The following is a 24,778-nucleotide window of genomic DNA, read 5'->3' on the forward strand; positions in this document are numbered from 1 at the left end:
TTTTCCACTTCCCTGTTACTGCTTGGGTGGTAGGGTGCTGACAAGACGTGTTGAATATTGTTATTGCGTAGGAATAAAGGCATAAGATACAAACCATGGATCATTATCGGAAACAAGTTCAATAGGTTTGTAGTTTTTCAATGGTCTGGTCTGTTGTTGTTTGTCTCGTGTGTCACTACTTGCAATTTAGAGAATGCATCGACAACAATGAGGAACTTTTCTCCCATAAAAGGACCAGCGAGATCGATGTGAAACCTATGCCCTGGTTGTTAAAGGCCATTTCCATGAAGAGCTTTGGGTTGCATAACCTGAAAAGTGCCACATCTTCTCACAGTCTGTTCAATATCCATGTCTATTGAGGGCCACCAGACATGCATATGTGCCAATGCCTACATCATAACCATCCCTGGGTGATTATCGTCGAGATCTGATCACATGGCTGAATGCCATTTGGCAGGAATGATCGTCCTGGTCCTCCACAATAAACACCCTTCTTCAATAGATATCTCATGACCTCGTTTGTAATAAGGTTTCAGTTCTGCAGAGATAGCTTCAGCCTTGGGCCACCCATTTAACGTAGTATAGAATTTTCGATAGTGTAGCTTCTTTTCGTACTTCTTTGCTGGTGTTTTCCTTCCTGGGTTTTCTGTAACAATTCACTCTCTCCTCGCAGAGCGGCCCCTTTCCATGGCGGTGTGTCAGAGAGCGGCTGACGCTGAAAACCCAGCCCCTGAAACTGGTGCATCTTGCTGAGGGGTTGATGGTGAGTATTTGTCTTTTTATTCCATTCTGACCCAGCCCTCACCTGGTAGAGTGCGGTATGTAAACTCTTCCACTTCTGTTACTGTGAATTGGTGTTGGCCCCATGTGGATGTGAAAACTATTGTCAAGCTCTGTCCTCAAATCCCATCGACTGAGAAAACTTTCTTATGCGCACTGGCAAACTCTAACAGATTGTAGTTATGACCCAGCAAATGAAAGGGAAACTGTTTCAAGTTTCATAATTGGCTGAAGAAATGGATTTTCCATGAAATATTAAATCACGAGATTGGATATGGACAAGGTCAGAGAACTGGCTACAACACAGCTCTTCTGGGCCATGAGTCCATGCTGCCCAATTACCCTACAACCTCTGTTTTCTGAAGGGTGGGAGGAAACCAGAGCCCCCTGGTTTCCCCCTGGGAAAACCTGTGCAGACATGGGGAGACAATACAAACTCCTTACAGACAGCGGCGGATTCAAGCCTGCATTGCTGGCACTGTAACAGTGGCAGATTGATGGTGGGGTGCCGCTTTCCTGAGTACGGGTACAGAGAGCCATTGGCAATTTTATTGGCTGATTAGACGAAATGGAAGGAGTTAATATATCCAGGTGAAACAAGAAGTCCACAAATGCTGGAACAATGCACAAAATATACTGACGGTGGTCTGTGCCGGGTGCCCATTGTTTTCCATGGACGCTGCAGGACCTGCTGAGTTCCTCCAGTACCCTTTACGCCTTGTGTAATATATCCAGGCTGGTTGCTACTCCCAAGTTACACGTGAGAGTGAACTGCCCGGAGGAGTCACGCGATGGAGTAGTGGCCGGACGGTGAACTCCAGCCCTCTCCAGAAAAGTCGGGAAAAACGAGAGAAAACACAAAGGCACAGAAATAAAAGTTACAGAAAAGTGAGTATAAAGGTGGAAAGAAGATGGCGACAAAAAAAGAAAAGTCGAAAGCAACGGTAAGAAGAGAGGAAGAGAAGACAAAGGAGGAAAAAGGTGAAGGCCTTACCTGTCCGAAGAGGCCCGCTGCGGAGAGAGAAACCCGCTCCCTCAGGTCGGTAAATAATGGACTACAAAAATGGCTCGCAGAGCCGAGTAAAAGTGCGCAACCGCGCATGCGCGAAACTTCGCGCATGCGCGATGCGAATGAAAAAAAACACACCGACGGGAGGGGGGACCAGCTGGGGAGTCGATCTCCACAGCCGGCAACGACAGCTGCAGAACACCTGCAGCAAGAAGAGACCACAGAAGACAACAGAAACAAGATAGAAGAGGAGGAAAGGGCAACAAAGAAACAACAGATGGCCAACCCAGAGGAAGAAGAAGAGGAAGAGTATGGTGAAATAGAAGAAGAAAAGAGAGGCAAGGTAAAGGATATACTTGCTCTTATTAGAGGATACATGGAATCATTTAAAGAATGGCAAACACAGGAATTTAAGGATTTAAGAAAAAGAATAAACAACACAGAAGAGAAAATAAATAAAATGGAGATGACCTTAACAGAAATGGGAAAGAAAATGGACAAGATGGAAGAGCGGGCAGTAGCAGCAGAAATGGAGGTAGAAGACTTAAAAAAGAAATTGGAGAAATCTAATAAAAAAACTAAAGAGACACAAGAACTACTAGCTCAAAAAATAGATACAATGGAAAACCATAACAGAAGAAATAACATAAAGATAGTGGGCCTTAAGGAAGATGAAGAAGGCAAGAATATGAGGGAGTTTATAAAAGAGTGGATCCCTAAGACCCTAGGATGTCCAGAACTACAGCAAGAATTGGAAATAGAAAGGGCACATAGAGTATTGGCCTCTAAACCACAACCACAACAAAAACCAAGATCGATTGTAGTAAAATTCCTAAGATATACTACAAGAGAAAAGGTACTGGAGAAGACAATGGAAAAAGTAAGAGAGGGCAACAAACCACTGGAGTATAAAGGGCAAAAAATCTTCATTTATCCAGATATAAGTTTTGAACTCCTAAAGAAGAGAAAAGAGTTCAATACAGCAAAGGCGATTTTATGGAAGAAAGGGTATAAATTCATACTAAAGCATCCAGCGGTATTGAAAATATTTATTCCAGGACAACAAAACAGACTATTCTCGGATCCAGAAGAAGCACGAAAATTTGCAGAACAATTACAAAAATAGACTGAGGGAGGAAGACGGGTAATGAGAGTTAAGATGATCACAATTGATATGTATGTGGGTAAAGACAAAAATAGACTGAGGGATGAAGACGGGTAATGAGAGTAAAAATGATCACGATTGATATGTATGCGGGTGAAGAGGTATAAGAGTGAATAGAGACAAGGAGCATACGTGAATGTATCTGTACTTAGAGGAAAATATAGATAGTATAGACAAGAATTAATAAGGGAAGGTAATGGAATAGAGAGAATAAGGAGGGAATTAAAAGAGTGACCTTTGTGACATATGAAAAGTGAAATCTTTTCTGGGGGAGGCGGGGAGGGGGGAAATAGCGGTCACTGCAAAATCAGTTGACGCTTGCGAGTGGATTCGCAAATCCAAATGGAGAGGGGAGATGTGGTTGTCCGACAAGGGATAAAGGACAACTCAGGAGGTGAATGGGAGATTGGGAATAAATAAGATAGAAATAGGAGAATAAGGAAAATGTTGGATGTTGTAGGAATGTTGTCTTATAAAGAGTTGAAAATAAGAAAACAGAAATGGAAAAGGAGGAAAGGTAATGATGGAAAAACGGAAAGAGAAGATAAACAAAATATAAAAGGGCTACGCGGAACTATATGTCTTTAAATATTAATGGAATACATAACCAAATTAAAAGGAATAAACTACCAAATTTAAATGAATAAATGTATTCCATTAGAAAAAATAACATATTGGTTAAGAAATAATATTGAAATATTCGAACAAGTATAGGAGCCTTACATTAAATACAATAGCGAAAACCTACCGGGGACAAACATTACCTAAGTTGATGGAAGGAGAAGGAAAGAAAAGAATGGACTCAGTAGAATTTCTGGTGTAATTTTGTTGAATGACAACATTGTCTGACTGGATTAATGCAACCTAGATTGTATACCTAAAATGGATGAGAGGGGGGGTGGGGGGGTGGTTTGGGAGGAAAGGGGGGGGGGAGAAAAAGTCACTGTATATGTGTGAAAAAGAAATTGTGTATATCATGGCTAATGTGATTTATGGTGTGAAAAATAAAAAAAATTTAAAAAAAAAAAAAAAAAAAAAAAAAAAAAAAAAAGATGCTTTGACACTTTGGTGATTTTGTAATATTTGCCTAATCTTAACAGTTTTGATTTGTCTAATGAAGGATTTTTTTTATTAGCAGTTTGTAATCCATGATGCTGTTAACTGCAGTTGGTAATGGGGAAGAAGGTTTGTTTATTAAATGCGGAGTGGACAAAAAAAAAAAAAAAAAAAAAAAAAAAAAAAAAAAAAAAACAAAAAAAAAAAAAAGAGTGAACTGCCCAAAATGTCGGCAGATGGATAAGCACTGGGTTACTCAAGCATTGGATCAGTTTGGCACCGAGAAGGAACAGAGCGGCAGAATAACGTGAAATGCTCTGTGATTGTACATTTAAGGTGTGAATCAGTTGCACAAAACATCGCTTAAGGCCAGAAACAGAAAAATACATAGATACAGAGTGTTCTTGGTGTGCTGTTTTACTGAAAGACATGAAGCTTCCATCAAAATGCAAATGATCAAGGAGGCTGGAATGTAAAAGTGGGGAAGCCCTGCTGTAATAGGTGTAGGCTTTTGATGTGGCAAACGATGGACCCATTATGTTATTGATACCAATAAAACAGAGAATTTATTGTTGAATTACATCAGGAGAATGTTTGATGAAAGATAAGAGCAGCGATAGCTCCCAAGTTCACCGCTAGATGTGGTCAGATTTGGCTGCTCCATTTCCCCTCGAATCCTCACAGCATTTGAACAACAGGGTGGGGGATTGCGATTCCACTTTTGAACCTGTGACTCGAGGGTCACTTTTGAAGAGATGTGATCACCCGAGAGACAGGGAGGGGGCAATTTTGATGATCCCATGAATCAGGGCTGGATTAAGGCCAACTGATGCCCTAAGCACACGGCCCAACCAACAATCGTTCCCCCTCAATTGTCTATTGTTTAACTGACAAGACATTAAGACTCAGTAAGTGATGAATGTCAAATAATAGATTAAAAATTCAATTTTCCCCCCGGTCAGATCCCACCACTATATTAAATAAAAATGTTTTTTTTTCCAATTTATTGTGGGGCCCTAATTCAGCTCTATCATGGTAAATCCAGCGCTGGGAAAAAAAGAACTCTATGGTTCCCCCTTCTCTTGGTGTCCTCAGCACGTGCAGATCTTGCTTAATGGTTAATCCAGACCTGCCTGTGACCTTTGAACACTTTCTGACAGCTTGGTGAGTGTAAAGGTGGGTGATATTTTTGATTAGCGAGTGAGTGAAAGGTAACCGCAGGGAGATGGAAGTACAGAGGCTAGATTCTCAGTTATCAGCATGAAGTTTCAAGGTGAAATCACCAGTCAGGGGACTGGGGATCTTTGCCATACGAAGCGGAAAATGACTCTGGGGAGGTCCAAAAATGATTAAATGGTAGTGGGGGGCGGGGGGTTAGAATTACTGTTTCCTCTGTAATTTTCTGACCAATTCCCACTCACACTTTTACTCTCTCTAATGACACCAGCCACTCTATTCACTGAAACGTTATTACCCCTTTCAACCCCTGTAAATAGATTAGGCAAATGTATTTTGTTCTATTTTGCATTCTGGCAAACCTTTTTAGAAACATTTCAGTTTTCACTGTCTCTAACACCTCCCAGTAATGTGAGAGTCGTGTTTTTGTTGTTCCTTTAATTCCTCTGCCATGTACTTTGCATCCAGAAGATGATTTTCTCTTTTACCAGCACTTAATCCCTCACTTCTTGTAAATATTACTTAACAATTGTTTTTTCCATAACTGCTGCATTTGCTAATTGCTTGACAAGACCTCTCCAATGTCCACTTTGCACACATCCATGAGCTGATGCAAGTTGCCCATCAGACACTGGGGCAAACTAGCAAAATCTACAGCATGGCCCCTCAGAGGTGCAAAGCTTCAGGCTTCTCCTACTTCAGCAGCTCAGAGAGCTGGAAGAATGTCAAGATTCCTTTATGGTTATGTAATAAAACAGGTGTGATATTACATGAAATTAGTCTGCCGTAAGGTAAACCGATTCGTCATCAATTGAAATTGCTGGGCACCTTTTACAGTTAGTCACTGAGTGTCTGTGGATTTGCCTCCAGCACTCAGTGGCATCAGGCTTTGATGTTAGGGGGAGTGAGAGTTATTTCAAAAAAGGTGCCATGATAGGCGTGGACAGAACAGGGATGAAAACATGGTGTAACCTTATTTGACATGCAAATGCCTTCAGTTTGGAGTTGCTGGAATGGAAATTATGTCCTTGATATACTTCCATATTTACTGTTTATTTCAATGCGATTTTTGTCAAGTTGCCATCATAATGCAATTGAATACAATGACATTTTCCTTCAAAAACGGGAAATTACAGAATATCATGTAGCACGTAACATTGGCAAAATAAGGTGCATTGTGTCTTTTGGTGAAGGATTTCAGCAGTATTTCAAAGGTTGCCTATATTTTCCATGGGCTCTACAAGACTTTCTCTCCCCACACGCCCCCCCCCCCCCCCCCAACCCTGCCAAGGGTGTTCTAGTTCCTAATGTTGAGTGTTCAGGATGCTGAGTTTCGTGCAATGTTTGGAGAATCCTTCCAACCACTCTAGTTTGCTGACCAGTAAATCGTCATATCTGCCAACTTCGACAAGTCCACTCTCGTAGCCAGCATTTGAAATTCCTTCAAGCATATCATGTATATTTATCTATTTGTCTATTTATCTATTTTATTTTTATTTATTTGTGTAATTTTCATTCTAATGTGATTGTTATTTTGATTAAATTGTTATTTTTTTATTCAAATGTAAATAAACGTTCATTTTATTAAGAGATGAGAAACAGAAAATGTTTTTGTACACTGGAATATTTTTCACTGAAGCATATAATTTTACTGTGAATAAATTGTTCTGACCCTCATTTTTACTGAACTGATGTTTATTTTTTGTAGTTGTCAGTTTTTTAATAAACCTAGGACTTTATGAAGGTAGGCAAATCTGAGTCTGATCAGATACATCCAAGGACACTGGGGGAAGCCAGAAAGGAAATTGGCTAAGATTTGCGAGTTGTCGTTAAGAACGGGTGAGATGCCAGGCGACTGAAGGGTGGCAAATGTTGTTCCTTTGTTTCAGAAAGGCTGCAGGGAAAAGCCTGGGAACTACAGGCCAGTACACCTAACTTCTGAGGTTGGTAAGTTGCTAGAGGGCTGACTGTATATTGCATGTGGATGGACAAGGGCTGACTAGGGATAGTCAACATGAAAAGACCTGCCCCACCTATCTAATAGAGAGTTTTGAAGATGAGACCAAGCAGGTTGATGAGGGAAGACCTATAGACATTGTAGATATATATTTCAGTAAGCCATTTCATATAGTTCCACCTGTTAGGCTGTTCTGCAAGGTTAGGTCACATGGGATCCAAAATGAGATGGTAGAATGGATAGAAAATCAACTTCATGGTGGAGGGTGATAGTGGAAGGTTGCTTTTTGGGCTGGAGGTGTGTGACCAGCAGTGTGCCAGTGTTGGGCCCATTATGGTTTGTTATCTTTTTTCAATGATTTAGATTAAAGCACATATGGAAAGATCAGCAAGTTTGCAGATGACACTAAAGTTTCTGGTATTGTGCATAGTGAAGACAGTTGCCAAAGACCTGCAGCAGCAGGATCTTGATCGGGTGGACAGAGGAATGTTGGGTGGAATTTAATACAGAGAAACATGAGGTGCTGTAATTTAAGAGGTCTAACATGGGTAAGATCTACACAGTGAATCATAATATGGGGAGTATTTCAGAGCAGAGGGATCTAGGAGACCAGGTACATAGTACCTTAAAGAGGTGCAATACATCAAACTCAGCAGGTCAAGCAGGATCCATAGGAAGTAAAGACTAACCAACATTTCAGGCCTGGGCTCTTCATCAAGGTATAAGCAAAAATAGGTGCCTCAATCAACAGGTGGGTGGAGGGGAAGAGAAGCAGAGGGAGGAAGGGACAGGGTGAGGAGCACAGGTTAACAGGTAAGAGGTCATAGCTGGATGGAGGTGGGAGGGTAGAAGAGAGAAAAAAAAAACAAGTGCCAGTGGAGAGGGAGTAAAGAAGTTGGGGGGAGCTGAAGAAAATGAGATCGAGAGGAGAGAAACTCTGAATGGGTTTAACGGAAATTGGAGACATTAATGTCAGTGCTGGCTGGTTGGAATGTTCCCAGAAGGAAAACAAGGTGTTGTTTCTCCAATTATCGGGTAGCCTCGGTTTGGCAGTGCATGAGGCCATAGATAAACATGTTGGTGCATTTAATTAAAATGGTTGGCCACTGAAAGGTCTTTGCAATTGCAGCACAGTGTAAGGATGCTCAATGAAACAATCTCTAACTCTGTATCCAGTCTCCCTGATGTAGAGGTTCACATAAGAACATCAGGTGCAGTAAATGATTTCATTTGGGGCGGTTTTGCGCCTCGTATGGTGGTTTTAATATGGTTGGCTACTGGGAGGTTTATTAACATGATTGTCTTTAATTCTTTACCTTTGAAAGTGGTGTCATAGTTGGTCAAAAAAGCTTTCAGCACATTGGCCTTTATCCGTCAGAGAATTGAGTATAGAAGTTCAGAGGACATGTTGCAGCTGTACAAGATGATGGTGAGGCCCTGTTTGGAGTATTCAGTTTTGGTTACTGTGCAGTAGGAATGATGTTGTCATACTGGAGAGAGTGCAGAGAATAGTTATGTTGCCAGAACTCCTGTGTGGGTGTGGCTCCATATGCCTCATGGCAAGTTTTCTCAAGGCGAAAGATTCCCAGGGAAAGTGATGGGTTCGTCCTTTCTGAAAATTGGGTGCGTTTGTAAAGCAAAGTAGAGGTGAAGGAAAACTGCAGATACTGGATCTCTTTTCCACTCACATTCCCACCAAGTTCATCTCCATTGCTACAGTGAGGCCCAATCGTGTAAACTCGAAGAGCAACAACATCTACCATCTAGGTGCTATTACATGTACCACCGGTTGTTGAGCTTGTGGGCCAGTGTTGTATCTTCACTCCTGACTCCACTCTTCCTCACTCAGGAAGCTGAAAGTCAAGTGATTAAGTGTGTATTTATATTCAGTGGTTGGAATTCACAAGAAGATATTGCTCCAAAATTGGAAATAATCAATTTACACCATGTCTGCATTATAAATTTATTTTTTATTCAGAAAAATATAATCCATTACATATAGCAATATATTTTTAAAAGTTGTGAAACTTGTTTTGGACATTTTAAATAGATTTTACAATAAATATAAATAAATTAAGATAACCCTAACCCTGGGAGAACAAACACAAAATCATCATTGTTGCAACAATGAAGTCGAGTAGAATGGTTCTGCAAACCCACCATTGTTGCAACAATGAAGTCGAGTAGAATGGTTCTGCAAACCCACCACTGTTGCAGCAATGAAGTCGAGTAGAATGGTTCTGCAAACCCACCACTGTTGCAACAATGAAGTCGAGTAGAATGGTTCTGCAAACCCACCACTGTTGCAACAATGAAGTCGAGTAGAATGGTTCTGCAAACCCACCATTGTTGCAACAATGAAGTCAAGTAGAATGGTTCTGCAAACCCACCACTGTTGCAGCAATGAAGTCGAGTAGAATGGTTCTGCAAACCCACCACTGTTGCAACAATGAAGTCGAGTAGAATGGTTCTGCAAACCCACCACTGTTGCAACAATGAAATAAATGGAAATTAAACCATTTATCTTTGGGGGAAAATGGCAAAAACCTGTCACTCTCTGGCTCAATATGTGACCACAAAAACACGCTTTTACAAAAATGGTAACATTTCAAGTCCATTCAACTGTGCACTATGAAGTGTCACCCAGTTCACCTTAGATGATGGACTGAAATAGTGCCAAGAAGCTGCAGAAAGGCAGTGAGGGTGATACGCTGATCGCAGAGCACCTGATCCAGAAATAAAACCTGCACTGCTGTAGCTGCCTGTCTTTGAAAGAAGGAACAGTATCATTCACAAAATTCACATTTCATCACAGGATAATAATATAAAAATAAATAGCAATAAGTTAAATCGGCACTTAAATATGGAGCAGACCTGCTTTGTCTCCACCATTTTCCAGGTGAAAATTACAGTAATATAACAATGCAAAACTGTAAGTATTTAAAAAGCCACCTTGTTCAGACAGTGGGTGTGGGGAGAGATAAGTAAGTAATGTTTCAGGTCAGTGAGCATCCATGGAGGAAGTTTATGTGATCCAAAATATTAACTTAGTCTTTCTCTCCACACGTATAGTATTAAGTATATCTATCACTTTCTGTTTTCTTTCAATATTCCAGTATTTTTTCCCCCATAAGGAAATGTTATGCTCTATGATATCCTTTTTCCAATGAATAAAAGTTCTTTTTTTCAACCCATAATTATCAGGCATCTACATCTGTCGTGAACTTGTCTCCAAAAAATCTTCAGTGTTCTCTACTGATTCTTGCCATAATGAGAAGGAGCTGTTGCAAATATGCCCTGGTCTCTGCACGGGTTATTTCCCAGGCACAGGGGCTGAATTTCTGAGAGAGGGAAAAATTTCAGAAAATTTGTTAGATAATGGACAGGCAAAACGAGCCACAGAAATCTGTTTGAAATCGCAGCGTTTCAAGGCGACCAAACTCACCTTCTGTTTTAGAAACTTCCCCAGTTTCTGGAAATATTTAAGGATAGCGGAGTTCTTCCCCGGCCTCGTCTCTCTGCTTGGTTCCCAGGCACAGTGTTCCAGCTCTCTGATCTGTTGATTTAAAAGAAGCCTGAACTGCTCCACTGTTCTCTGGTCCCATGCCGCTGAGTTCAGGTTCATGTGGTAGATCCTACGAATCTGATGCAGTGTTTGATGAATGATCTGGGTCCAGTCTTGGGCCTAAACAACATGAGAAGGGTCAATGTCAAAGGCACATTAGCCTCCTTTGCTCAAGTATTTATCTAAACCAATCCCATTTAGCAACACAAGATGAGTAGCATTCTGTCCTTTATTGATTCAAAAGCTCGTTTTTAAAAAATAAATGTTGACATACAGAACAATAACAGGGTCACTGGCTCTATAACATGCTGCCCAAAATATTAGTCAAGCTATTATTTTTCCTCATTACCCATTTAAACTTCTTTCTTGCCTTAGCAGTGACTTCTGATTAGAAAGAACACAGCAACAGAAAAGTTTCCTGCTATTTATACCAGGCTTTGATTCTACCATAGAATACTAAGGTAAAGACGAGATAAGATGTGGATTAATTTGGTAGCAGGAGCAGGAAACCTCACAATCTATCACTGTAACTCAGGACTTGGGAAGCGAGTAGGGTCTCGGTGGTTACCTATAGTTGAAACAAGATGAAGGCAGTGAGGTATCCCAGCAGATCAACAAAAAATATAAATTCAGCAGGCAATAAGTTAACTAGAAATAGAGAGAGAGAGGAGTAATGCTGGTGATCACAGAAGCCCCTTTCTCACTGCCAACCCTCATAGGAAATGGGAAAATTTGCAGGGCAGGTTGACCACAGGAGCTTTTCACACTGCATTGTTATTTGGAAATAATCCTGATGGGAGAGCAGGTCGTGCTTTTACACCTCGAAAAAGTGAGTTAACTCGGCCGGACTCTGACACACTTGGGTCACAAGAGTCCGGTTTGAATCTACTCGCCCTGTCCGGTTACGCCATTTCACACTGCGCGATTGGAGCCGCGATATTGGCGGGGTAACTCAGATGTAATCGGCGGTGAGTGGCGTGATTATAAGGAGTGGAGGAGTTTTCGATACAGGAGAGAGGCGACTTGTGAACGAGAGATGGAGGAAGGGATACACTATATTCAGTGGGAATCTGTTGCTCAGAACTATTTTTACATCATGGATCACGTTCAAAATAGATTTTTTTAGAAGTATTTCACATAAAGATCTTGAAATAAACGAGATAAAAGTGAAGAGCGGAGTTTACTCACAGGAACCCCCGTGGAAAGTTTCACCAGATCCAAGGACTTGGTTTTCAACGACAGCCTCTCAATCCTACACTGTCGGGGTAGGTGGCCTCCCTGAGACAGACAACGACAATGTTACTGACCAGCCCAGAAAGAGAAGCGCCGCTCAGCAGGTTCCCTCCCTAAATGTGAACAGCAAACAATCCCGCAGTGTCCTGGGGGGCGGCTTCCACTCACCATTTCATTCAGTTTGCCCAGAGTCTCTATGTTGAGGACCTGCAGTAACTGCAGCCTCTCGCAGCCCAGGCTCAGGGGTCCCAGGACCAGCACCACCGCGACGCCAACTCTCCAGACGCTGCCCAATGCCATCTTCACCCAACGGCGAAGCAAGTCCGGATCGGAGCGAGACCTGTTGCGCTCTCTGAGCTTCGGGATCTTGTGGATGGAAGTGTCAGCCGCCTCGGCCATGCTGCCGGTTTTATGGGTCAAACCCCGACGAGACGTGACATTCGCCCTGCGGGAGATTTGGTTGGAGAGGCGAGAGGGAGAGCGATCTCGGGCCCCGCGTACGGAATCTGAAAGCGGGAGAGTCCGCGGGGCGACTGGAAAGTCCGCGGCTGGAAGAACAAGCGCAGCTGCGGCTCAGAACCCAATTGATCCAGACCAAGCTGGGTCTGGGCAGGGGACGGGGCATGGTCCGTGCAGGAGTGGGGTGGGGGGGGGATGGTTCGTGCAGGAGTGGGGGGGGGGGATGGTTCGTGCAGGAGTGGGGGGGGGGGGATGGTTCGTGCAGGAGTGGGGGGGGGGGGATGGTTCGTGCAGGAGTGGGGGGGGGATGGTTCGTGCAGGAGTGGGGGGGGGGGATGGTTCGTGCAGGAGTGGGGGGGGGGATGGTTCGTGCAGGAGTGGGGGGGGGTGGTCCGTGCAGGAGTGGGGGGGGGGATGGTTCGTGCAGGAGTGGGGGGGGGGTGGTCCGTGCAGGAGTGGGGGGGGGGATGGTTCGTGCAGGAGTGGGGGGGGGATGGTCCGTGCAGGAGTGGGGGGGCATGGTCCGTGCAGGAGTGGGGTGGGGGGGGGATGGTTCGTGCAGGAGTGGGGGGGGGATGGTTCGTGCAGGAGTGGGGGGGGGGGATGGTTCGTGCAGGAGTGGGGGGGGTGGTCCGTGCAGGAGTGGGGGGGGGGATGGTTCGTGCAGGAGTGGGGGGGGGGATGGTTCGTGCAGGAGTGGGGGGGTGGATGGTTCGTGCAGGAGTGGGGGGGGGGATGGTCCGTGCAGGAGTGGGGGGGGGATGGTTCGTGCAGGAGTGGGGGGGGGAATGGTCCGTGCAGGAGTTGGGACAGGGCTCCGTCCACGGGCAGAGACTCTGCTCAACCCTCCCGCTCAGCCCCGGGGGAGACAGGCGGGTGCAGAGAGCCCGGGCGCAGCCGGCTGGACGCGACGCCCTCTCTCTCTCTGCCCAGATACCCCTGCTCTCCAACTGGGGAGACTTTCTGGATTTTGTTCCTTCCAGAAGGCTTTTGTTTTTTCTTTTAAAATGACCACTTGGATTTCGACCACGGAACGCGGTGCCCGAACTCTCTGACTCCAGCCCCTTCACCCAAAGCGAAAGTGACGGGCTCCTTGTTTCTGAAAGTGCGAGTTTGTGTAAACGGTCTCCGCCTTCAGTCAGAGCCAATTCCTCCATGACCCCCTCGGCCCTCCACACAAACGCCCCTTTGGCACAAAGTGTACCCTCTACCAGTTACAGTATATATATATTATATATATAAAGGCTGGCCCGCCCACTATGCCCTGGCCATAAAGATCCCCCTTTCTAGCAGTCCTGTACCTGGATCTGGACCAGCCAAAGTCTTGTGTGCATTAAAGCCTATTGTTCCTGCAGGCTATGACTCTGGGGTTATTGATAGAGCCTATCAGGCACCTTCCCCTGAAGTGCCACACCTGGTCATACATCTCCTCCCTTACCACCATTCGGGGCCCCAAACAGTCCAATCAAGCGAAGCAGCGCTTCACCCGTGTCTCCGCCAGAGAAATCTACTGCATCCCCTGCTCCCGCCGTGGCCTTAACATAGGAGAGGGGGAGAACCTTGCTCTGTTCCCATCTCTAGGTCTGTATGGGGAAACACCACATTGTATTTAAAAAAAAGTCGAATTGACCTATAAGGCGGATCTCATGGTCCCTTTGTGCAGAGATGAGTTGGGAGCCAGGTTCCAGAGCTAAGGGAGGTGGGGTAAGTGGTGCAGTCGCGCTGCCCACCACCGTGACATCTAAAATACGCAGGGGGAAGGGCAAGGGGCCTCTACTCATAAACGGTGACCATGGAGCAGGTACGAGTGCGAGTGGAAATCAGGACTCGGGCAGATCTGCACCATGTCATCGCCTCTATTAACCCTATGGGTTTTGTAAAATTCGCGCTCCTGGGTCATGGGCGGACGGCTGCATCCTTTTCAGCATCTCTTATTGCAGTGATTGAGGAATGATAATTCTGCTCAGTCTGAGTCGAAGCCCATTGAGAAGACTCAGCTCTGCTCTGATGTTGCAGTATTGCTGACCTTCACCCTAGGCTGATCTTCATTCAAATTCTTGATGACCTTCTGTAGAAATATGTCCTTTTCTGTTTCAGCTACAATCTGCTTGGACTTCATGTTGGATACAAGAAGAGATTCAGTGATCAGGTTCATGTCTCTGTGGATCTCTCATTGTGTGCTTCACTCTGTGTTCATGCCCTGGACAATGCATCACGGAGCACCATTCGTTTCCTTGGTGTGTACTGTGGTGAGATGTAATGACACCACTAGGTCACCAGGGGTCATCCCGGTGACCTTGTCTATAAAGCAGTCCAGAGCTCCAGTCTAGCCTTCCAGGTTCATCTTGCAGAGACAAGACCTCTTAGTGTCCATATTAGTTTATTAAAGCTGTCTTCTACTGGCACTGCTGGTGTGGTCATTGTCAGTACATGTACACCAATTCAAACTCATAACTTTGTAGCTTCATCATCAGTCTTTGGATTCATGGGGACATCTCAGAGGTTTTTCTTGATTATGGCTATTAATAGCTTGTGTCTGTCTGTCACAGCATCTGGAGTTTTCATACTTTCCCTGTGTTAGAAATAGAAGTACCTTTAAAGAAATTGCTCGAGACAAAAATTGAGAACAAAGAACATTTATTTTACAACAATGCAAAGTTGGGTGCTTCCCCTTACCCTGGGAATACACACATATACTGGGGCTCACCCAACTTTTATACAGTTGATTTCAGTATAGGAATACCCTCCCCCTTACATTCTTCTGCCTCCTGCTGGAGAGGTTTGGCATTAGGCAATCCTGCCTGCCTACGTGCAATTTCAGTAGACTTGGAGGACCAGGGGGTATCCTGTCGGTGTCCCTTCATGTTATTGTCCTTATTCACACCTTCCTGATTCTCGGGGCTACAGTCTCTTGATATGCAGAGTTGGCTCATCCTGTCTAGGGTTGGCTAATTTAATATGTATAAATCTGTGTAAGGTTAGCTAATTAGATATGTAGGACTTGGTACTTCTGTCCAGGGCTAGGAGACCCTTATCTGATCCAGACTACCTCAACTTCCTACATTCTATTGTTCCTTACCTTCTTTCTTCTCTTTGGCTTGGCTTCGCGGACGAAGATTTATGGAGGGGGTAAAAAGTCCACGTCAGCTGCAGGCTCGTTTGTGGCTGACAAGTCCGATGCGGGACAGGCAGACACGATTGCAGCGGTTGCAGGGGAAAATTGGTTGGTTGGGGTTGGGTGTTGGGTTTTTCCTCCTTTGCCTTTTGTCAGTGAGGTGGGCTCTGCGGTCTTCTTCAAAGGAGGTTGCTGCCCGCCAAACTGTGAGGCGCCAAGATGCACGATTTGAGGCGTTATCAGCCCACTGGCGGTGATCAATGTGGCAGGCACCAAGAGATTTCTTTAGGCAGTCCTTGTACCTTTTCTTTGGTGCACCTCTGTCACGGTGGCCAGTGGAGAGCTCGCCATATAACACGATCTTGGGAAGGCGATGGTCCTCCATTCTGGAGACGTGACCCATCCAGCGCAGCTGGATCTTCAGCAGCGTGGACTCGATGCTGTCGACCTCTGCCATCTCGAGTACTTCGACGTTAGGGATGTAAGCGCTCCAATGGATGTTGAGGATGGAGCGGAGACAACGCTGGTGGAAGCGTTCTAGGAGCCGTAGGTGGTGCCGGTAGATTCGGAGCCGAACAGGAGTGTGGGTATGACAACGGCTCTGTATACGCTTATCTTTGTGAGGTTTTTCAGTTGGTTGTTTTTCCAGACTCTTTTGTGTAGTCTTCCAAAGCGCTATTTGCCTTGGCGAGTCTGTTGTCTATCTCATTGTCGATCCTTGCATCCGATGAAATGGTGCAGCCGAGATAGGTAAACTGGTTGACCGTTTTGAGTTTTGTGTGCCCGATGGACCACTCCTTATCTTAGTCTTATGGTCTTGTCACAAAGACTAGAAGATTCTTATGTTAATGGTGCTGACTCTGCTTTCCTGCATCCTAATCCCCAAGTTCATCCTGTTTGTACTGGTTACAGCCATTAACTGATGTATGAATTTTAGTTTCCTTCATGTTCATAATTTTAGATCAGTTTTCCAAACTCCCACACCTGTCTCCTGCTGATACCAACTCCTTGTACATGTGATTTTTTTAAAATTGGGATCTTTTGTATTAATTGTATTTTATTAACAACTCACAACCTCGTGGGGCATCCATTTTCCATCTAATTTGAGGTGGAGCATTTATCTCAGACTCCCTCTAGTGGTCAGGAGGATAACCAGCTCCCAATCACCAGACTGCCTACATTTTTTCATACTTCGATGAAGGGCTCATTGGTTATGTATCTATATCTTTGCTATATCAAGGTACACTGAGCTGATGAATTTCTCCAGCACTATGCTTTTACTTCAATCACGGTGTCTGGAGACTTTCGTGTTTTACTTCCAAGCAAATGGCAGCACTGGAATTTTTTAAAGCCTAAAATTCTCAACTCACTTCAGCTGAATCATTCAGCTGGATAATATGATGATAAAATCAAGATAATGTGTCTTTATATTGTCCACAAATGGAAAATTAATGCAATTCAATTAAAACATTCACATTTAGCACGGAGGAGGTGAAGGGGAGAGGAAGGAGGGAGAGACGTGCGGAGTAGACCTGAGGATATTTAATAATGGGAGAAAGGGAAATATTTTGATCAAAATGTGTGATTGAAAATACTTTATTCCACATCATTACTGATTTTTTTTATTTAGAAAAATATTTCCAAGCATATCTCTCAGTAACAATGAATTAACAACATTTTAAAAGATGAATATAGACATACTTAAAATAGTTTCAAAATAAATAATAATAAATAAAAGCACATTTATCGTCTGAACACAGGGAAAACGAACACACAATCATTACTCTGCATCAGTCAAGGAGAAAGGATTTGAAATCCAACCACGCTGCATGGGGTCTCATTGTCAGTTGAGACTATAATGCATATCCTCATTGGACCTACTTTGGAAGAATTATTTCAGGAAAATGAATGGAAATTAAATAGATTGCACTGGGAAAGGGGAAAAATCCTACAATTCTCCGGCTTAACGTGTTACCACAATAAATAAAAAACTGGACGCAAAAATGTAACGCTTCATGTGCATGAACTTGTGGAAAACAAAATGTTATCCAGTTCACTTTAAAGTGAGAACTAACACGGTGGCAACCAGAAACAGTCAAGCTGCAGAAAGCCCATGAGAATGACAAATTGACCACAGGGCACCTGATCCAGATATGGATCCCTGTGTTGGTAGCTACCGAGTTTTGAGAAAGGAACAGAAGCGGGATCATTCCACCACAAATTCATATTTCATCACAGGATAATAATAAAATAATAAATGGCAATAAATTAAACAATCACTTAAATATGGAGAAAGATCAAGACATCTCATGTTCTCCATCACTCATCAAATGGAAATTGCATCAATGTGACAATGTAGTCCAGAGTAAAACAAAAATAAGGTTGAAAATCCTCCACAGTTCAGGCAGCATCGGCAGGAGGTGAAGGATAATGAATGTTTTCGGTCAGTCTGCATCGTATTGGTAGTTTACTTGGCTTGAGTTTTTGTTTTGTCTCTACATGTTCCAATTTCCAGAATTTTTCATTCAGAATGTAATATTGGTCTAGTAAAATGCTACTTTATGTTAAAACATTATTTTAAGTAGTTGGTCATTAATCTCAATCTGCTGTGAAAATGTCCCTGGAAGGTCATCAGTGTTCTCTGCTGAACTTTGCCATAATGCGAAGGAAGTGCTGTAATTGTCTCCTGGTCTCAACGCGGGTTATTTCCCAGGCACAGCGGCTGAATTTCTGAAGGAGAGAAAAATAAATTATTTTTTATAATTTTTTTATTTTTCACACTGTGAACCCTATCAACCAAAATATGTACAAATGTAACTCATTAAATTTACACAGTGGTCTTTTATTCCACCCATTTCCCTCCCTCCCCTCGACCAACCCCCCCCCCCCTCCAAAACCCATAAATATTCAACATATACAATACAATAAAACCATAAAACAATATTTCACACAAAGGAAAATAAACAAGAAAAATGCGTCATCTATTTATTACACCCTGAATCTAGTCGTTTTGTCTTCTTATCTTTTTCATTCTCATTTCAGGGGACGGAGGTCATAGGCAAGCCCTCTCTGATCTGTTCCATGTACGGTTTCCAAATTTGTTCAAACATTGTGACTTTATTTTTTAAATTATATGTTATTTTTTCCAATGCAATACATTTATTCATTTCCATGTAACATTGCTGTACTCTCAGGCTCTTTTCCATTTTCCAAGTTGACATTATACATTTTTTTTGCTATTGCTAAAGCCATCATAATGAATTTTTTTTCCCACTTTATCCAATTTGAGGCCTAATTCTCTACTTCTTATGTTACTTAAAAGAAATGTCTCTGGTTTTTTTTGGTATGTTATTTTTTTTGTAATTTTATTTAGTATCTGATTTAATTCTTCCCAAAACGTATTTACTTTCGTACATGCCCAAGTTGCATGTAATGTTGTTCCCATTTCCTTCTTACAGTGAAAACATCTATCTGATAATGTTGAATCCCATTTTTTTAATTTTTGAGGAGTGATTGATATATACCCTGTGTAACCAATTATTTGCAGACATTGTCCGCTGTTCGCCTTTTCTTAATAAATCCAGTTTGATCTTGTTTTACTATTTACACAATCGGCCATCTGTATACTAATAATTTCGCTATTATCTTATAGTCTGAATTAAGTAGAGATATTGGTCTATCTGGTGCTGTTGTTAATGGATCCTTCCCCATCTTTGGTATTACTGTAATTATTGCTTATCAATTATCAATCCTTGAGTAAGTTTTGTGCCTACTCGAATAATATGAAAATTCCTTCTCTCTTGGTGTTTCCTCCTCCATTATATCCATAAGTTTCATTTCCTGCATTGATTTAACCATAACTTTGGCTACTTTATTCTTTTTACTTGTTTTTTTGTCCAGTTTTATCTAACATTGGGTCCAAATTAAGGTTAAAATCCCCTCCTATCAATATATTTCCTTGTGTGTCTGCAATCTTCAAAAAAAATCCTGCATAAACTTTTGATCCTCCTCATTAGATGCATATATATTAAGCAAATTCCAAAATTCTAAGTATATCTGACACTTTATCATTGCATACCTCCCTGCCGGATCTATTATTTCCTCCTCCGTTTTGATTGGTACATTTTTGTTAACTAGTATGGCTACACCTCTAGCTTTTGAATTATATGATGCTGCCGTTATGTGTCCTACCCAGTCTCTCTTAATTTGTTACATTCCGCTTCAGTTAAATGCATTTCCTGCACAAATGCTATATCTATTTTTTCCTTTTTCAATAATTTTAGTAGCCTCTTCCTTTTAATTTGGTTATGTATTCCATTAATGTTAATAGTCTTTTAGTTCAACATGGCCATCTTATATCTTGCATACACCTCTTCGTCACCTCCATCCCCCTTTTCCCCATTTTCATCTCTTAGATTTTTCTTATTACACTTAATGTACGACAACACATTTAAGACCTAAAGTACCCCCACATCCACTAATACCTTAACCCCAAAAGTTCCCTCCCTCTCTGAGTTGCCCCATACCCCTTGCTGGGCAACCACTACTCCCCTTTTCATTTGGATTGTGATCTTGTTCACAGCGTCAACTGATTTTGCAGTGACAGTTATTCCCCCTCTACACAGCCCTCTCCAGAAAACACTTTTCTTAAAACACATATAACAAAGCTCTCTCTCTTCTTTTTTCCCCTTACTCCCTTCCTTCTCTTTTTCCTCTTTGATTCTTTACATATACATTGTTTTTACATCTTTATATATACTTTATTGCCTTAATTTAATTTAATTGCATTAAACTCTAATAACACTAATGACAACCATTCTTTTAGTGATTTCATTTGTTCTTCAAAAAAACCTTTATCTATATTCTGTTCATCAGTTTTACCTTCTATTTCTCTGTGAAGATCTTGGTCTTCTTCTTCCTCTTCTTCTGTATCTGTACCTGTGTTTGTGTCTTCTTTGGGTCTGTGTCTCTTCTGTTTTTCCTGCTTGTATCTCTTTGTCAGACCTCTTCTTACTGTTCCTCCCCTCCTGGGCTGCTCAGCTGTTGTGCTTCCTAACATTGGTCTTCTTGTCGATCTTCCCTCCATTTGTCTTCCACGTCTGTTTCGTCGCTCCCTCTTCTGCTGTCTTCCTTATCCTCCAGCTGAGAGCCCTCTTTCTCCTTTGATTGCACACTTTTGTTTGGCTCCAAGAGCCATTTTTGTACTGCACCGGCTGGTGGGTCATGACTCTGTAGGGCAGGCACTGACCTCGAGGGTCGGGCGCTCCTCGCCACCATAGTGTCCTGTTCCTTCCTGCAGGTAAGGCCTTCTTCTTTCTTCTCTGGTGACTTTTTAACTTTTTTTTCCAGTTGTTCTTACTTTCTCCTTCTTGGAAGCCATCTTCTCTCTCTTCTCTGTATCTTTACCTTCTATTTCTTGTACTCTATTTTTGTTGTGCTTTGCTTTTTCCTAACTTTTTTCCTATTTTCCTGGAGAGGGCTGGTTTTCCCAACCAGCCACTACTCCATCTCTTGACTCCTCAGAAAAATAAATTCAAGGAAATATCTTAGATAATAAACAGATACAAAAAGGCAGAATACATCTATAACCAGCTCACCTTCTGTTTCAGAAACTTTCTCAGTTTCCAGAAGTATTTAAGGATTTTGGCATTATTTCTTGGTTTGGACTCTGTTCTTGGTTTCCTGACGCAGACTTCCAGTTCTCTGAGTTGCCGATCCAAGAGAATCCTGAAGTGTTCCACTGTGTCCTGGACCCCTGCTACTGAGCTCAGGTTCATGCTGTAGATTCTGCGGAGATGACGCAGAGTTTGATAGATCATCTGGATCTTGCCTTGGGCCTGTGCACAATATACATGGTGAGATTAGTGATTTTGAATGAGAACAGAGCATGAGGATTTAAAGAGCATAACAGACCATTTTAAACAGGGTGGGATAGTTGGTAACGCTATAGCACACCATTTATAAAGACCATGGGGAACAAGTGAGGGCGGAGCTGACTTCCCAGAATGCCACGTGGCAGAGAAACCCATCCATGAGTGCTCCATGCTTGCAGCTGTGCACACAGCGCTTTTTCTGCCACACGAACTTCTAGGAGGACAGGCCTTCCATCGCTTTTTTCCATAGTATTTATAAATTGTATGTGATAGCGTTACCAACTTTCTCACACTGTTTAAAATTTTTCCTCTATTGCTATTTATTGGTAGTACTTTCCCACGGTCCCTTTTAAAGGTTTATATAGGTTGGCACAACAACAACAGGGGCTGAAGGGCTCATACTGTGCTGTACATAAAGCTTAATTATGTTATAATTAGACATGATTAATTTTGTTCAAATATAAGATCATAATACATTGATCAGGATTTAGGGCAGGTCCACCATCACTCGATGCGTCATGACACCCCTGGTATAAGGTAAAACTGTCCTTACCCCGGGGATGGCTCCTTGCAAGTGTGAAAATGTTCAGTGTCCCAGTTAGGAGTGGTCAAATCTGAAAAGCCAAACTCCCCTTCCTATCCCAGGACACCAAACGGCTGATTTAGAGGGACGCAAGTGTGAAAGGGGCTAATGAAAAGAGAGTCTTCCAACATAGCCAATGGTCTGATCTGACAAGACCTCACAGTTCTTGTTATGCTTTGGACATCCACTATAGGTAAACATGAGTAAAGGCAATGTATCGTCACAGGGGCTGGTAATAGCCTTGAAAACTGAACTGCTCATCAAATTCTTCCTAAATGTTTTCACATCCACTATCCTCTCACTTAGTGCCGTCTGAATTCCAACCAACCCTGCTCAAAAGTATTTTTTTCATATGTCTCCTCTAAACCTCATTTCTTGACCACGACCTCCACCCCAGGGAAAGTTTATCCTTAGCCTCCCATTACTTTGCACACACCTATCAAGCCTTCCCTCAGCATTCTTGATCTAAAAAAAAACTAAATTGGATTAATTAAATTTTTGACCAAAAATAGACTTTGTTCATAACCATTTAGAATCTGTCATTTCCTTTGCTTTCATATCCATACATTCCCGTCACTGTACATTGTTACATTCGATTCTATTGACACCATTGCCACCACTGTGGCTTTGTCCTTCTGCCCCTTCTGTTGCTTGAGGGACTTCCCCTGAGTCTCAGCCCCTCAATGTCCGGTGATGGGACTATGGTCCTTCCCCACAGCGTCCTCGCACGAATACATCCTTCAGCACATATTCCTGCAGTCTGGAATATGCCCGTCGGTAACAGCCCCTCACCGTGTGTTGAAAGACCAGTAAGTCTTCCAGCAGATCTGCATTAATTAAGCCAGACAGGAGGAGGAAACCTCGATCTATCACTGAGAAGCCGGGCGGGTGTAAAATGGTTACATCACCCCTGGAAGTCACAGGTTGGCGACGATGAAGGGGATGTGAACGATTTCTAGTTGATCAACAGAAATGTAGCAGGGGGGATGAGATAATGAGAAAGAAATGAACAACAAGGACGGCAGGGGTACAGAGAGAAGAGGTGGGGGGGGATGTGAAGCCGAAGGTATCAGAGGGTGGCATGAATGCAGGGTGTAAAGTGCGATGATAAGAGGGTGTAAGATCCAGAAAAGAAGCTACAAGTGTAGGTGGGGAGAGGTAGAGATGAGAAGAAAATATTCCGCGCGAACGGGTTCCTTAGTCAGACAAAGTGAATGAGGTGGAGTGAGAGCTGGCATTCGTCTATTTCTATTTTAATTTAGAGGCATTCAGGACGATAACAGGTCCTTTCAGCCCACGAGCCCGTGTCACCCAAATGACCCTCACCCTCGGTACGTTTGTTTTTGAAGGGTGGGAGCCCCCCGAGGGAAAACCGACGCAGACACGGGGAGAGCTTAGAGACAGCGCGGGATTCGAACCTGTATTCCGGTCGCTGGCGCTGTAAAGGAGTTGAGCTTATCGCTACGCGAACTGTGCCGCCCCATTATCATGGTCTCCAGTTAAAGTTCAGCTGGGAATCTTAAAGTTACTTAACATAAAGATCTTGAAATAAACGAGATAAAAGTGAAGAGCGGAGTTTACTCACAGGAACCCCCGTGGAAAGTTTCACCAGATCCAAGGACTTGGTTTTCAACGACAGCCTCTCAATCCTACACTGTCGGGGTAGGTGGCCTCCCTGAGACAGACAACGACAATGTTACTGACCAGCCCAGAAAGAGAAGCGCCGCTCAGCAGGTTCCCTCCCTAAATGTGAACAGCAAACAATCCCGCAGTGTCCTGGGGGGCGGCTTCCACTCACCATTTCATTCAGTTTGCCCAGAGTCTCTATGTTGAGGACCTGCAGTAACTGCAGCCTCTCGCAGCCCAGGCTCGGCATCCCGAGTAATAATGCGGTCACGATCCAAAGTCCCAGTGGCATCTTCAACCAATACGAGACCAGAATCAGCTCGAACCCCGTTGATTGTTCGCTGGTTGAGATTGTGGGATCCGGAAAAGCAGCAACTCGTCCTGTGGCTGAAGATTGCGATCATTCCAAACTGAAAACAGATGACAGAAGTTGTGAGAGAATACTGATTTTTTTTTCTTCTTGTTGGTCGTTTCCATTCTGAGGTAGCGAATCCAAAAGTGGGAGATTCCGGAACGGAATTCCCGTTCAGAGATCACAGGCAGCGGGTTGGGTTCATCCACCTGTGGACGAGTTCGGTGCAGAGTCAGGGCTGTCCCCTTCCCTCCACCGATGTTGCAATCAGGGTTCTGGCGACAGGGACCCCCCCCCCCCCCCCCCCACCCCCACACTGCAGACGTGCAGAGAAACCCTTTGAAATCCGGGACCGACTAACAGCCCGACTGCGATGAACTGCAGAGACCCCGGATCATGACCCTCAGCCCCGTCGCGGGGTGAAGGGAAGGAGACACCGCGGTTGCACGGAGAAGGTCGTGAAATCAGCCGGAGTTCCAACTGTGAACAAGAATCCAGCGCCTTGAGATGTCAGGAACACCCGTGGGGTCAGTTAAAGACGTCCCATGTGTGGAAATGACCAACCCGTCACTTTGCAAGGGACTTCAACAAGAAAAACTGCAAGAGCTGGGGTCGTGCAATACACCAAGTAGTGGAGAAACTGCAGGTCACGCAGTATTCAGAAGGAAGTGATAAATAACGTTTTGGACCTGGACCTTTCGTTAAGAGGGAGGGGAGGAGGAGAGGGGGGAGAGAGAGGGAGGACCGCAGATTAACGGGTGAGAGACACTGCAGAATCACTTTTGCTGTTTGCAAATGTTCGTGAGGGAGGAGGTGCCACCTCAAGTAG

At 43.5% G+C, this 24,778-nt stretch overlaps 2 protein-coding genes across 2 annotated transcripts; both read right to left on the reverse strand.

The window, feature by feature from the left end:
- Positions 1-10,385: 10,385 nt before the first annotated feature.
- Positions 10,386-12,358, reverse strand: LOC138747327 (interferon alpha-21-like). Its single transcript, XM_069906441.1, has 4 exons — positions 12,110-12,358; positions 11,897-11,986; positions 10,589-10,828; positions 10,386-10,484 (listed from the first exon to the last, which is right to left on the reverse strand). The coding sequence occupies exons 1-4, from the start codon at positions 12,338-12,340 to the stop codon at positions 10,386-10,388; spliced, it is 660 nt and encodes a 219-aa protein (XP_069762542.1). The 5' UTR covers positions 12,341-12,358.
- A 5,788-nt stretch (positions 12,359-18,146) lies between these two features.
- On the reverse strand, positions 18,147-23,847 carry LOC138746682 (interferon alpha-1/13-like). Its single transcript, XM_069904972.1, has 4 exons — positions 23,770-23,847; positions 23,557-23,646; positions 21,113-21,352; positions 18,147-18,245 (listed from the first exon to the last, which is right to left on the reverse strand). The coding sequence occupies exons 1-4, from the start codon at positions 23,845-23,847 to the stop codon at positions 18,147-18,149; spliced, it is 507 nt and encodes a 168-aa protein (XP_069761073.1).
- Positions 23,848-24,778: the final 931 nt, after the last annotated feature.

Source organism: Narcine bancroftii, chromosome 12, assembly GCF_036971445.1.
Source record: "Narcine bancroftii isolate sNarBan1 chromosome 12, sNarBan1.hap1, whole genome shotgun sequence".
Lineage (NCBI taxonomy): Eukaryota > Metazoa > Chordata > Chondrichthyes > Torpediniformes > Narcinidae > Narcine > Narcine bancroftii.

Bases quoted from the DNA above. Each gene is read 5' to 3' on its own strand.
- LOC138747327 (XM_069906441.1), bottom strand. From the start codon at position 12,340: ATGGCCGAGGCGGCTGACACTTCCATCCACAAGATCCCGAAGCTCAGA. The intron at 11,987-12,109 runs GTGAGTGGAAGC...TGTCTGTCTCAG, and splicing joins TGGGCAAACTGAATGAAATG to GGAGGCCACCTACCCCGACA. The intron at 10,485-10,588 runs GTGAGTTTGGTC...TCCCTCTCTCAG, and splicing joins GGAAGTTTCTAAAACAGAAG to AAATTCAGCCCCTGTGCCTG.
- LOC138746682 (XM_069904972.1), bottom strand. From the start codon at position 23,847: ATGCCGAGCCTGGGCTGCGAGAGGCTGCAGTTACTGCAGGTCCTCAAC. The intron at 23,647-23,769 runs GTGAGTGGAAGC...TGTCTGTCTCAG, and splicing joins TGGGCAAACTGAATGAAATG to GGAGGCCACCTACCCCGACA. The intron at 21,353-23,556 runs GTGAGTAAACTC...TATTGTGCACAG, and splicing joins AACTTTCCACGGGGGTTCCT to GCCCAAGGCAAGATCCAGAT.